Below are 13370 nucleotides of genomic sequence, written 5' to 3' on the forward strand. Positions count from 1 at the left end.
CAAAGAAAATGAAAAAATCAAATTTAAAAACATATATGCACCTATATGTTTATTGCTACATCATTTATAATAGCTGAGATATGGAGGCAACCCAAGTGCCCATCAGTAGATGAATAGGTAAAGAAAACACAGGCACACACATACACACAATGGGATATTACTCAGCCATAAAAAAGAACAAGATCATGCCATTTGCCACAACATAGATGGACCTAGAGGGTATTATGCTAAATTAAATAAGTCAGAGAAAGATAGATACCATATGATTTCACATATATGTGTAATCTAAAAATCAAAACAAATGAACAAACACAGATTTACTAATCAACAAACTATTGATTGCCAAAGTGAGAAGGGATAAAGGGGATTAAAAGGTATGGTCTTCCAGTTATAAAATAAATAAGTCAGAAATGAAAAATACAACATTGGAAATATAGTCAGTAATATTGTAGTCATGTTGTATGGTGATGACACTGAATGTGGTAAGACTGAGTAATATAGAATTGTTACATCACTATGTTGTTCACCTGAAATTAATATACCACTGTATGTCAACTACACTTTAATAATAAAAAAAAGTTTTTAAGGGAGAGCATACACACACAAACCGGAAAGGGGCAAACAGAGAAAGAGACAGAGATTGAGAATCTTAAGCAGGCTCCAACACCCAGCATGAGCCTGACACATGGGCTTGATCTCACAACCATGAGACCCTGTCCTGCATCAAAATCTACAGTCGAGTCGTAACTAACTGAGTCACGCAGGTGTCCCAATAATTTAAAAAAAAAAAAACTTATTAAAATAGTCATAAAAAAAAGAGAGAGAACACAGGCTAAAGGGATAAAGAGTGCAGGGGTATGATGTCCAAATTCTATTTTTCATAGGCAGGGTGATCAGAGAAGGCCTCTCCCAAGGGTTATATTTGAACAGAAAACAATTTTAAGTGTCTAGGTGAACTATGCAGATATCAGAAGGCAGAGGGTTCCTTCTAGACAAAAGGAACGACAAGAACAGAGGCCTTGATGTAGGAGAGGTATGGGAGATGTGTTGCAAGTTAGAGGAATACAGGAAGGATCGTGTGGGTGCAGCAGGGTGAGTTAAAGGGCAGAGTGAGTAGTAACCAGGACCCAAATCATGTCAGACCTCAGAAGCTTAGGTGAATGATTTGGATGTTATTCTAAGTATATTGGGAAGCCATTGGATGGCTTGAAAACTATATCTAATTTACATTTTAATGAGATTAGTCTGTTCTGTTCTGTGAAGAATGGATTAAAGGAGTAAAAGACCAGTTAGGCAGTGATAGTAGTATATTTGGATGGACAGCACAGACAAGATTGTTGGTGATAGAGAAGACATATTTTCAAGGTTCTACCTTCAGGATTTGCTATTCAATTAGATACGAGATTTGCAAGATAGAGGAATCAAGAATGATTCCAAGTTGTTGTAAGCAACCAGTTTGACAAAAAGTTTTACTTGGGGAAAAACTATCAAGAATCTGGCTTGAGACATTTTAGCCTAAGGATGGATATTAACATCCAAGTAGAACACTCACATAGGCAAATAGAATTAGAATTCAGAGAGACTGGGTTATAGCACAATATAAAATAATTAAGACCACATAACTAGATGAGATCTTGTAGGTATGGAGTATATATGGAGACTTGGAGAGCTGAGTGCTGTTGTAGTCTAATACTAAATTAGAAATGAAGGAGGCACAAGCAAAAGAGACTAAGAAGGAAGAGCCACTAAATTAGAAGGAAAATAAAAAGAGCATGAATTTCCAAATGGGAAATGTTTTAAGAATAGGAAGGACTGAGCAACTACATCTTTTGGCACTTAGAAGTCAAGTAAAATGAAAATTGAGAACTATCCTTTGGCTTTGACAGCAGAGAGGTCAATCATTTTTGTGAACAGCTTTGGTGGAATAGTAGGGACTAAAACCATTGGTCTGAGTCTAAGAGACTGGGAGATGAAGTGGAGATAAAGCTTAACTGGTAATTTGAAGAGGTTTACTCTAAACGACAGCAGGAAAAAATGGGATAGAGTCCAAAAAGGGGTATAGAACCAAAGGAGGATTTTCTGTTCTGAGTGGGAAATAGCACATCACATTTGTTTGCTAATGAAAATGACATAGTGTATGATGCATGTGAGAGGGTAACTGAAGGAGCAAGTCTCTGAGTAGGAGAGGGGTGGAATTTTATGCACAGTAGAGGTATTGGGCCTGTGTAAGCATGCAGGAAATCCATCGTTGTAACAGAAGAGAAGGCAGAACATGTGGGTGTAGATTTGGAAAGTTTGGTGGTAGAAGCGTGAGGAAGTGATTTCCTGATCGCTTCTCATTTCACCAAGACAACTGAGGAAAGGTCATCAGTAGAAAGGGACAGAGTGTTTGAGCTTTGAAAAGAAAAGGGAAGGAAGAAGATATAAAATAGTTCTCTAAGAAAATGAGTTGCCAGTGCGTGCTGAGAGCCTACTGAGATGAGTTCAACATGGTTCTGCAGTTTCATGAGAGTTGAAATTATTTGCAAAGGGATGATTTTAATAATGGGCCTTGGAATTCAAGCAGGATAAGGACAAATAGGGGTAGAGTCGATGAATTATTTGAAGAAGGGTATTTGAGGTAGAGAGCTAAGAAAAAGATTATATGATTATATGGAGAAGCCATTAGATAATAGAAATAGGATATTTTAGAGGTAGTGCAATTATTGTTTATAGGCAGCATGACTATGGGAGTAGATGGCTGGTGAAGTGGAGGAGGCCAGTGTGCTGGAGGACTCCTCAGTCTGTGTGACACTGCCTTAAATGATGACAGGAGCAATGGTGAAGAAGAGGACTGAGTCAGGCACTTAAATCTTTAATGAATAAGGGAGAGTTGATCAATAGGGCATTAATGTCTAGAGCAAAGCAGAGCAGTGGATAGGATGATTTCATAGCATGCACTTCAAGGAGGCTGGGGGCTCTTGTAGGTTGACAAGGGTCAGGAAGCTGATATAAGAATTAAGGAGAATCTCTATCCTAGCTTAAGGCCCAATGGTACAGGACTATAAAAATAAACAGCCCCATCTGAAGAGAACTGCAGTGGAAGCAGTGTTTAGAGGATGCTAGATTGCTCAAATAAGGGTTGGAGCATATAGATCTATCTGGTGAGAATGGAACAGCATACTATATAGATATATTAAAAGTAGGATCGAAATGTTACTGCACGGGTTCTTCTGGGATGACAAAATAAAGTTTGTGTAAGTTCTTGATACCTTACTTAACATGTTTGATTTTTTCTGGATTAGACTTAAAATAATTATTTTCTTCCCAACCCTTTTCTCTTTTGTCTATAGTAGACAATATGAAACACCCCTTGAAGGCAACTTAATTAATCAAGAGATCATGCTAAAACGGCAAGAAGAAGAAATGATGCAGCTGCAAGCCAGACTGGCCCTTAGACAGTCTCGATTGAGCCTGTATCCAGGAGACACAATCAAAGCCTCTATGCTTGACATCAGTAGGGATCCCTTAAGAGAAATGGCCCTTGAAACCGCCATGACCCAGAGAAAACTGAGGGTAAGTTAATTCTCAGATTACTGCATTTGAACTTGGCCTCACAGGGATGTGTTATGCAAAATACTTTTTAAATTTTATAGGTGTCCTAAAGTTGCCTGTAGATGAAATTGAAATCCCATATTAATTTCCATTAGTGTTAAGTATCATATTAGTTGATATTAAAATAAATATTTAGCTGTTTTCATGATTCCTTTTTTAAAAGAACATTAAATGGATTTAGAATATCTTAGCTGTATATTTTAAAAGTATATTCATGATCCTTAAAGTCTACTGGATTTATTCAGTAATGTAGAGGATTATCTTTTAATATTAAGAAATTTATTATCCCACAAACCAAGATCAGGAATAGAGAACTCAGCATTGGTTCAGAACCTCAAGAATGTTATCAAGTGCATTCCACCTTTTTGCTCGGCCATTTTCAGAATTTTGATAGTAATTTACTTTGTAGTCCAAAGATGACCATATGAGCTCTAAGCATCATATCTTCATGTTACAATATTCAAAGATAAAAGGAACAAATCTGCATTTTATATCAGTGGAGGATTTTTTAAATATTCAGTTAGTTTATCTTTTTCTTTCAACATATCCTATGTAATTTTATAAACAAGTTCAAAATGAATAATACTTTCATGTAAAATATCTTGAACATTTTACATCTTCTATAATATTAATGGCTATAAGTACTTTGTTATGTGCCCTTATCATATACTGTGATTTCTTCAATCAGTTTACAATTATTGAACATGGAAAATATTTCTAATTTGTATTGCTATTGTAAACAATGCTCTGATGAAAATACATTTAGCTAAATCTTTGCAGGTAACTTCCTCCAAATAGAATAGCCAAGTCAAAGGCAAACACCTTTTAAGACATTTGATATGTATTGTTTAATTTCCCCTCAAAAAGTTTGTACCAATTTATGTTTCCTGTGATCATGCCTATTTCACCATATTCTTACCTACTCTGGATACTGTCATTTTTTTATCATCACAAATTTGATAGGTAAGGCAGTATCTTGTTTGTATTTTTCCTTTACAAATAATTCTTCAAACATGAAATAAATAGTAGTAAAAGTAATAAAATCTAGAGTGAATTTTGTCTTTCTAGCTCTGCACAAAGTGTATTACCCGATTCTATTTTGTTTTTTGTTGCTTGTTTCAAAGAATTCTCTTAAAAGCACATTTGTATGCCCTAAAGTTGAAAGAATTCAAATTTCCCTCATAGTTTTCCGAGGAGAAGAAATAGTATTGGGTGGTAAAAATTGCGTTGAGCCACACATTCAAAGATTTGGTTTCTGTTCCTAATAATGCTGTTAAATGACTTTAGATCAATTCTAAACCACTTTGTGCCTTATTGTGCTAATTTTCAAAATGTGTAATTGGGTCATCATTTATAAGATATTGTCCAATTTTAAAGTTATTCAATTCTAATAAAATATGACTGAATTTATTTTAAGCTGAAAGGAAGAAAATCAGGTTTCATCAATTTATGATTAGAACCAATACCTTTGTCAAAATTAAGCACTAGGCAGAATATCATATAAATTAGTGTGGGTCTCCAATAATTAAAAGTATGCATAAAGCATAAAGAGCACATATATATTTGTATATATGTATATACACCTTTTTCCTAAATCATAGTTTCAGAGAGCTAAAGCAGAAGTATGGCTCATTAGAGATTCATAAATGGTATTCTTTACCTTTAATTTTTTTCTGTGTTACTTTTATTGCAGACACATTTTAACTTGTTTATACCCTGTTGCCTTAGTTGATCTGTATTAGATTCCGTATTTCCCATGGCAGACCATTTTCATGTTTTCTGATGTTTCTATTCTTGTTTAAAATGTGGCCTACCGGTTGGTTCGTTGAGTATTAACAAACACTTAATGTTAAAGTTTTACTTAAATGGTATCTGTCACATGTTCCACACTTGGTTAAGTGGATAGAATTCCCACACCTGGCAGCCAAAGAAGAAGTAAAAAAAAAAATAAAACACCAGTAACCTTCATTAGTGCGATCACATTCATGTGCATTAACACGAACACACACACATGCACACACCACCTGCTGTCTTTGTCATCAAGATTAGCCCTTTCATATTACTTTTTGTCCATTTGGACATAAGCATTCAGTCTATTCTTAATTCTGCTCCCATCTGGAGTTTATTTCCTCGACCAGTTATTCACTCTTCGCAAAACTTCTTTTTTCTTTTCTTTTTTCTTTTCTTTTCTTTTCCTTTCTTTTCTTTTCTTTTCTTTTTTTAAATTTATTTCTGATAGTGAGAGGCAGTGTGAGTAAGGGAGGGTCAGAGAGAGAGGGAAATAGAGAATCTGAAGCAGGCTCCAGGCTCTGAGCTAGCAGTCAGCACAGAGCCCTATTGGGGCTTGAACCCATGAACCGTGAGATCATGACCTGAGCCGAAGTTGGACGCTCAACCAACTGAACTACCCAGGTGCCCCCAAAACTTCTTGATATACAGGAGGTAAAGGAAATACAGTGTGTAGACTCCATCTTCTGAGACCATGTTTTCTCACTAGAGGCAGCAGGTGGGGGACAAAGTCTGATGCCTATAAGATCCCTAGTTGTCACCATTTAGGGAAAAAAAACAGTGTCACAGGGTTCCAAAAATATGATTATGAATAGATATGTATATTTTATAATTACAAAGTATGTGTTGTCCTTTAACTATGATTTGTTTTAGAATACCTCAAATACCACTTCCTAAAACGAATAAACTGTGTTCAGTCACTTCCCACATTAGCAATACTAAACCAAATCCTTATCATGAGCTTGATAACTGCATTACATCAATAATTAAGACTACTACTATTTTTGAGCACCTGAGTTTATCTGAAGGCCAAAAAAAGAAAAACTTTTAAAACAGTGTGAAGCGAGGCTTTTATTTGACATCACTGTGAAAAATGAAACTGAGGAAGAACTTCTGTTTACATTTGGTGTAAGGCATATTCCATTCATGTTCTTTGTAAAATGTACCATACTTATTTACTGAAAGTTTCTGTGTTTGTTTCAGATCACATAGTTCTGTTGTGGTGGCTTTACATGTACTTTATTATAATTATGATTATGATTATGATTATTTTCCCTTTAAGAAAAGCTCTAGAGTAAGTGGTAAAAACTGTTGATTTTACTTATGTGATTTGCAGAATTTCTTTGGCCCAGAGTTTGTGAAAATGACAATCGAACCATTTATATCTTTGGATTTGCCACGGTCTATCCTTGTAAGTAATAAAACCAATTTGTGACACTCTTAACAAAATATTTTCGGTAATGATTTTTTTTAAAAAACAATTACAATTCTTACAATTTTCATTTAAATAGATATCCTTCCTTTTTTGTTTTTTTTCAACTGTAGACTAAGAAAGGGAAGACTGAAGATAACCGAAGAAAAGTAAACATAAAGCTTCTGAGTGGACAGAGACTGGAACTGACTTGTGATACCAAAGCTATATGTAAAGATGTGTTTGATATGGTTGTGGCCCACATTGGCTTAGTGGAACATCATTTGTTTGCACTAGCTACCCTCAAAGGTACCAACATATTTTAAGTTCAGGGTGTAGCACGGAAACTTGGCAACGAGCTGACTTCCATACCTGTTATTGCCCAACTTGTTTTGGGAAATGTTAACTACATGAACATGTCGGCATTGAGAAGTAGGAGTTAGGAACTCCCTTCTCCTAATTAGGTTCATTGTTTTAATAGCTGTGTCTTTTAGCATCTTCTATACCTGACCGTGAAGATTTTTCATTAGCTCAATCTATACAAAAATGGATCTTAATTATTGTATTTGGGGGACCATTATATATGTCAATTGCCTATACATGTGCTCTAGAAATTAAGTATCCTGCTAATCTGAATTTGAATATATAGCAGGATCTTATTTCTGAATGCCTACATCAACTTCTTCAGCCTATTATCCTAGAAATATACAGTGACTTTTTAAAACGTTTTCAGCTCATGAATGCAAATGAGTCATTTTACATATTTTTTAAGCTTTATGTGCACTGAACTTTGAAACATTCACAGTGGTCTCAGAGCACAGCTTTAGTAGAAACCACTTCTATTGGGGTGCCTGGGTAGCTCAGTCTTGAGCATCCAACTTCAGCTCAGGCTGTTATCGCCTGGTTCCTGAGTTCAAGACCCACATCGGGCTCGCTGCTGTCAGCACGGAGCCCGCTTCAGATCCTCTGTTCCCCCGCTCTTTCTCTTTCTGCTCCTCCCCCACTTGCCCTCTCTCTATCTTTCTCTCTCAAAAATAAATAGAATATTTAGGGGAGCCTTGGTGGCTCATTCAGTTAAACATTCAACTCTTGGTTCCAGCCCAGGTCATGACCTCACAGTTTCATGGGTTCGGGCCCTCATCCTGCTCTGTGTTAATGGCACAGAGCTTGTTTGGGATTCTCTCTCTCTCTCCCTCTCTCTCTCCTCCTCCTCCCCCATTCACACTACCTCTGTGTTTCTCAAAATAAATAAACTTAATTTAAAATTTTCTTTTTTTAGAAAAGAAACCATTTGTATTTATCAGTTCAAATTTCTATAGCTTCTTACTGCTTTGGAGTTGGGCTTTAATAAATGCTTTGTCAATAAATCATTATATTTATAAATTACTTTTCAGTATTTTAGATTCCTATTTACCTCAAAAATTTAACTTAGCTTAGACAACAGGGTACCATAAATTACAATTATGGATCAAATTATCCTGAAACCCTACAAGATCAGGGTAATGCCTTCTTTGTCACAAAAGAAATGTATTCTTCAGCTTATTTTATTGAATTCTTGTTTCTCAAAAACTAATAATTTATTTTGTAGAGTCATAATAAATATTCAGTTAGTGCCTATTAATGTTCTGTCACTTGACTAGTTGTAATTTTAGACTAATCAGGTGATACCATTCAATGAATAATTAACCAGAATTCTATTAATTCTGTTAATTCTATTAATTCTGTTTAATTTCTTAAACATTCTGGATAATCTTTTACTTGGAAAGTCAATAATATTTAAATGGCATTAAAAATAGAAATAAAATGATGAGTATTGTTTCTCTTAGGTTTCAGATGGAAGCTCAATAATAATAAACAATAGCTAATATTAACTGAATGCCTACCATATGCCACATGCTTTCCCAAGCGGGTTATATACATTAGGTCATTTGTTCCCTATAGCAAAGCTAGAAAGCAGGAATTTGCGCTATCCTGATTTTACAGACAAGAAAATTGATGTCTAGAAAAGTTAAATAACTTATTGAGTGTCCTGCAGAGAGTAAATGATGTGGTGGGGTTGAATCTGGGTCTGTCTGCCCGTAGAGCCCTTGTTCTTACAAGACGGAACCATGGCATCTTGCCCTCATCCACATGGAGTCCCTCAGAGTTCCTTGCCATACTACTTAGCAATCTGGTTTCATTCTTGTGTGAAACTGTTTTGTGCAAGTCGGACAAGAAAAAAAAAAAAAAACCTGAAGGAATCAGAAGAAAACATTAAAGTATTTTTATTTTATCTGAGTGTTTTCTCATTCTGTTTTAGATAATGAATATTTCTTTGTTGACCCCGATTTAAAATTAACCAAAGTGGCCCCAGAGGGATGGAAAGAAGAACCAAAGAAAAAGAGCAAAGCCACTGTTAATTTTACTTTGTTTTTCCGGATTAAATTTTTCATGGATGATGTTAGTCTTATACAGTGAGTACACAAGAGTTTCTATTTTTCTCTTTTTGGTGCCTGGTCTTTTGACTGTTTAGTTTACTGCTACTGAATTATGTGATTCTGATCAATGGTAATGTCTTTATCATAAAAGAAATATTTCTTTCAGTATGGTTTATTAAATTCTTGTGCCTTGAAAGCTAAATAATAGGGGTACCTGGGTGGCTCAGTCATTTAAACATCTGGCTCTTGATTTTGGCTCAGGTCATGACTTTATGGTCATGAGATAGAGCCCCTTGTTGGACTCCATGCTAACAACACAGCCTGCCTGGGATTCTCTGTCTCCCTCTCTCTCTGCCCTCTCATGAGCCCTGCTCATGCTCTCTGTCTTTTTCTCTCTCTTTCTCAAAATAAATAAATAAACATTTTTAAAAAGCTTTATAATAAACCATCTTGGGAACTAAATTTATAGGCCAATAATAAAAACCACTTTAGGTTCGAGATAAAGCCTACATGTTTTCTGTGCATATTTATATTTCTAGACACACTCTGACCTGTCATCAGTATTATCTTCAGTTGCGAAAGGATATCTTGGAGGAGAGAGTGCACTGTGATGATGAGACTTCTTTATTGCTGGCATCCTTGGCTCTCCAGGCTGAGTATGGAGATTATCAACCAGAGGTAGGATTTGTTTTTTCTTCAGGGCCATCTTTATATTGATACTTTTTTTTTTTTTTTTTAATAAATAGTTTATTGTCAAATTAGTTTCCACATAACACCCAGTGCTCATCCCCACAAGTGCCCTCCTCCATGCCCATAGCCCCCTCCCCCCCACATCCATCAGTCCTCAGTTTTTGTCAGCATTCAAGAGTCTCTCATGGTTTGCCTCTCTCCCTTTCCCCCACCATTTCCCCCCTTCTTCTCCCGATTGGTCCTCTGTTAAGTTCCTCCTAGTCCTCCTATACGTGCACACATATGATATTTGTCCTTCTCTGCCTGACTTATTTCGCTCAGCATAACACCCTCAAGGTCCATCCATGTTGCTACACATGGCCAGATTTCATTGTTTCTCATTGCCATGTAGTATTCCATGGTATAGATAAACCACATCTTCTTGATCCATTCATCTGTTGATGGACACTTAGGCTCTTTCCATGTTTTAGCTATTGTGGAGAGTGCTGCTATGAACATTGGGGTCCATGTGCTCCTATGCCTCAGCATTTCTGTATCCCTTGGGTAAATTCCTAGCAGTGCTATTGCTGGGTCATAGGGGAGTTCTACTGTTAGTTTCCTGAGGAACCTCCACACTGTTTTCCAGAGGGGCTGTACCAGTTTACATTCCCACCAACAGTGTAGGAGGGTGCCCGTTTCTCCACATCCTCGCCAGCATCTAGAGTTCTCTGATATGCTCATTTTAGCCTCTCTGACTGGCGTGAGGTGGTATCTCAGTGTGGTTTTGATTTGTATTTCCCTGATGAGGAGCGATGCTGAGCATCGTTTCATGTGTCTGTTGGCCATCTGGATGTCCTCTTTGGAGAAGTGTCTGTTCATATATATTGATACTTTTATCCTCAGCATAAAAATACCAAACCTAGTTGATGTGTTTGCTATTTAAATCTGGAGATTTTCGAGGCTAGTTTGGCACCTCAAAGTGACCAGTTTCCCTGCATACATTCGTATATAAAATCATACAGTGTAGCCTTCCTTTTCTTTATTTTTTTTTTCCTGTGTAAAATTTCTTGTTCCACAGTTTCAGGATATCTTCTCCCAATTTCTAATTAATAGATACCAGGCACAGGGGTTACCAGCCAAATCTAGATCACAGGGGTCTTCTTCCTTCCACATGGATCCAAGCAGTGATGGCCTGAGAACCTAGCAGAGTTCATGGGGCTAAGAACAGATGTTCATGGCTAGTTGTTCTGGAAAAAAGTGGATCTAAGAGAAAGGAAGGGCAAGAGTCTGCCACTTGAGTAGCATCCTTCATAACATGAACCTTGACTGTAGTGACATTTGTTTTCAGTCTCCTTAAACTTGCTAAGTTCAGTCATTTTACCTCACTGAATGAAAGACAAAGACTGATGCATTTCCCCTAACTCCTCAGGGAGAAGTCTAAATAAAAGTGTCTTACATCAGGATGCCTGGGTGGCTCAGTCCATTTGGCGTCCAACTTTGGCTCAGGTCATGATCTCACAGATCATGAGTTTGAGCCCCATGTTGGGCTCTGTACTGACAGCTCAGAGCCTAGAGCCTGCTTCAGATTCGGTCTGTCTCTGTACCTCCCCTTCTCTCTCTCTCTCTCTCTCTCTCTCTCAGAATATAAATAAACATTACAAAATTTTTAAGTGTCTTATGTCTCAGTTTAGGCAAGAACTTTAGGATAGGAGGAAGAGGGCAAACAGAATTGCTTATAAAAACATTCTCTTTTCCAGGTTCATGGTATGTCTTATTTTAGACTGGAGCATTATTTGCCTCCCAGAGTGATGGAGAAACTTGATTTATCCTATGTTAAAGAAGAGTTACCCAAATTACATAATACTTATGTGGGAGCTTCTGAAAAAGAGACAGAGTTAGAATTTTTAAAGGTAAGCATGCAAGATTACAAATGATAAACTTTGTATCTTTTTCAAAGTAAGCAAGAAATGTTGGAGGACATATATCTAAAAGTTCATTTGCCAATAACTGGGTACTATTCATTATCTCATCTGCCTTATTCCTGACTAAAACCATAGTATTTTAATTATCTTGTAAAGGAGAGAACTGAAGATCAAAGAGGAAATGTAATGTTCCCAAAGTTGATGGCTGGTATTTGGGGCAAAACAGTGATTTGAACCCACATCTGTCTGGTAATGGATTCTCTGCTTTTATTCCATTCCATACTCAAAATACATTATAAATATATCATGATACATTATAAAGAAGTAACAACTGAATTTTATGACTGACTGGATATAGGAGTGAGTTCATGTTGATTCTAGAATTATTTAGTTTTTTTTTTTTCTTAAAAGGCTTAAAATTCAATTATATCTTCTAAAAATGCTCTTTCAACTAATATTAAATAATTCACATAATGGAAGGGGGTCAGAAAAAACTGGCTTATGGTTTTAGTTCTACCATAACTAGAAAGATAGCACTAAATTAACTTCTAACAAGAATAGCAAGTACAGTATTCTGTTGAAAAGAGAAACTTTCAGAACATTCTCCTGATTCACCTCCCTAGCATGTAATAGTATTCCTTCCATTTGCTGCCAAGCCAAGTTTCCCAGCCCTACAAGTGTCTATGAAAAGGTTTCACTCACAGACTTATACCACCTTTAATCTAGAATTTATGGTACGAAAGACGGTGGTTTGTTTTGTTTGAGTCAACATTTAAAGGCATTAAATGTAGTTATGTTTTTCCTCGGTTATTACATTTTTATACTTGTAGGACATAAATATCAAATTCTATCATTTTTCATTAACAAAGGTAGAAAGTAGATTAGCACAGTGGTCAGAATTTGTATGGGAATATATAATCAGACAGTATCGCACTTGAATTCTTGTTTCAACCAGCTGTGTGAACTTTGATGATCTATGTAACCTTTCTGAGCTTTAGTTTTCTCTGTGTAAGTAGTATGCTTAATGCATAAGTAGGTTGCCCTATTCCTAATAATGTATATGATCGCTCTGTTCTCTTTAACTTTAGCATCTTTCTTCTAACCTGAGGAATTTTAAATCTCATTAATACACCTTTCTAAAGTTACACTTCTGCTATATATTGTATTGCCTTTGAAAAACTTTTATCTTTCTGCAAATCTGCTTTATTGAGGCATAATTGACATACGATAAAATTCATAAATTTTGAGTGTTCAATAAATTTTGAGAAATATATATAGTTGAGCAATCATCTCTATAATCATGAGGAAAACAAGGGTTAGCAAACTGTGGCTTGTTTCTTTTGTAAATAAAGTTTGGTTGGAGCTTGGCCATGCTCATTTGTTTGCATATTGTTTATATCTGCTTTCGCACTACAACAGCAGAGTTGAGTAATTACAGCAGAAATCAAATGACCCTCCCCCCACCTCAAAGCCTAAAGTATTTACTATCTGGCCCTTTATACTTTTTTAAAATTATGTATTTAAGTACTCTCTACACCCAGCATGGGGTTGAACTCACAACCCTGAGAT

The 13370-nt window shown here is 36.2% G+C and overlaps 1 protein-coding gene across 8 annotated transcripts in view; it reads left to right on the plus strand.

Annotated features, from left to right (window-relative positions):
• The window catches only part of PTPN13 (protein tyrosine phosphatase non-receptor type 13), a 201843-nt gene that overhangs the window by 120802 nt on the left and 67671 nt on the right, over positions 1-13370 (plus strand). For all 8 annotated transcript variants that reach the window (XM_039250548.1, XM_039250552.1, XM_039250549.1 and 5 more), the window contains 6 exons: positions 3333-3555; positions 6719-6793; positions 6928-7102; positions 9093-9246; positions 9750-9888; positions 11637-11789. In XM_039250548.1, the coding sequence (XP_039106479.1) occupies positions 3333-3555; positions 6719-6793; positions 6928-7102; positions 9093-9246; positions 9750-9888; positions 11637-11789 (919 nt within the window). The remainder of the gene's footprint in view (positions 1-3332; positions 3556-6718; positions 6794-6927; positions 7103-9092; positions 9247-9749; positions 9889-11636; positions 11790-13370) is intronic.

This window comes from Hyaena hyaena, unplaced genomic scaffold (genome assembly GCF_003009895.1).
Source record: "Hyaena hyaena isolate Hyena2069 unplaced genomic scaffold, ASM300989v1 scaffold_373, whole genome shotgun sequence".
NCBI classification, from domain to species: Eukaryota; Metazoa; Chordata; class Mammalia; order Carnivora; family Hyaenidae; genus Hyaena; species Hyaena hyaena.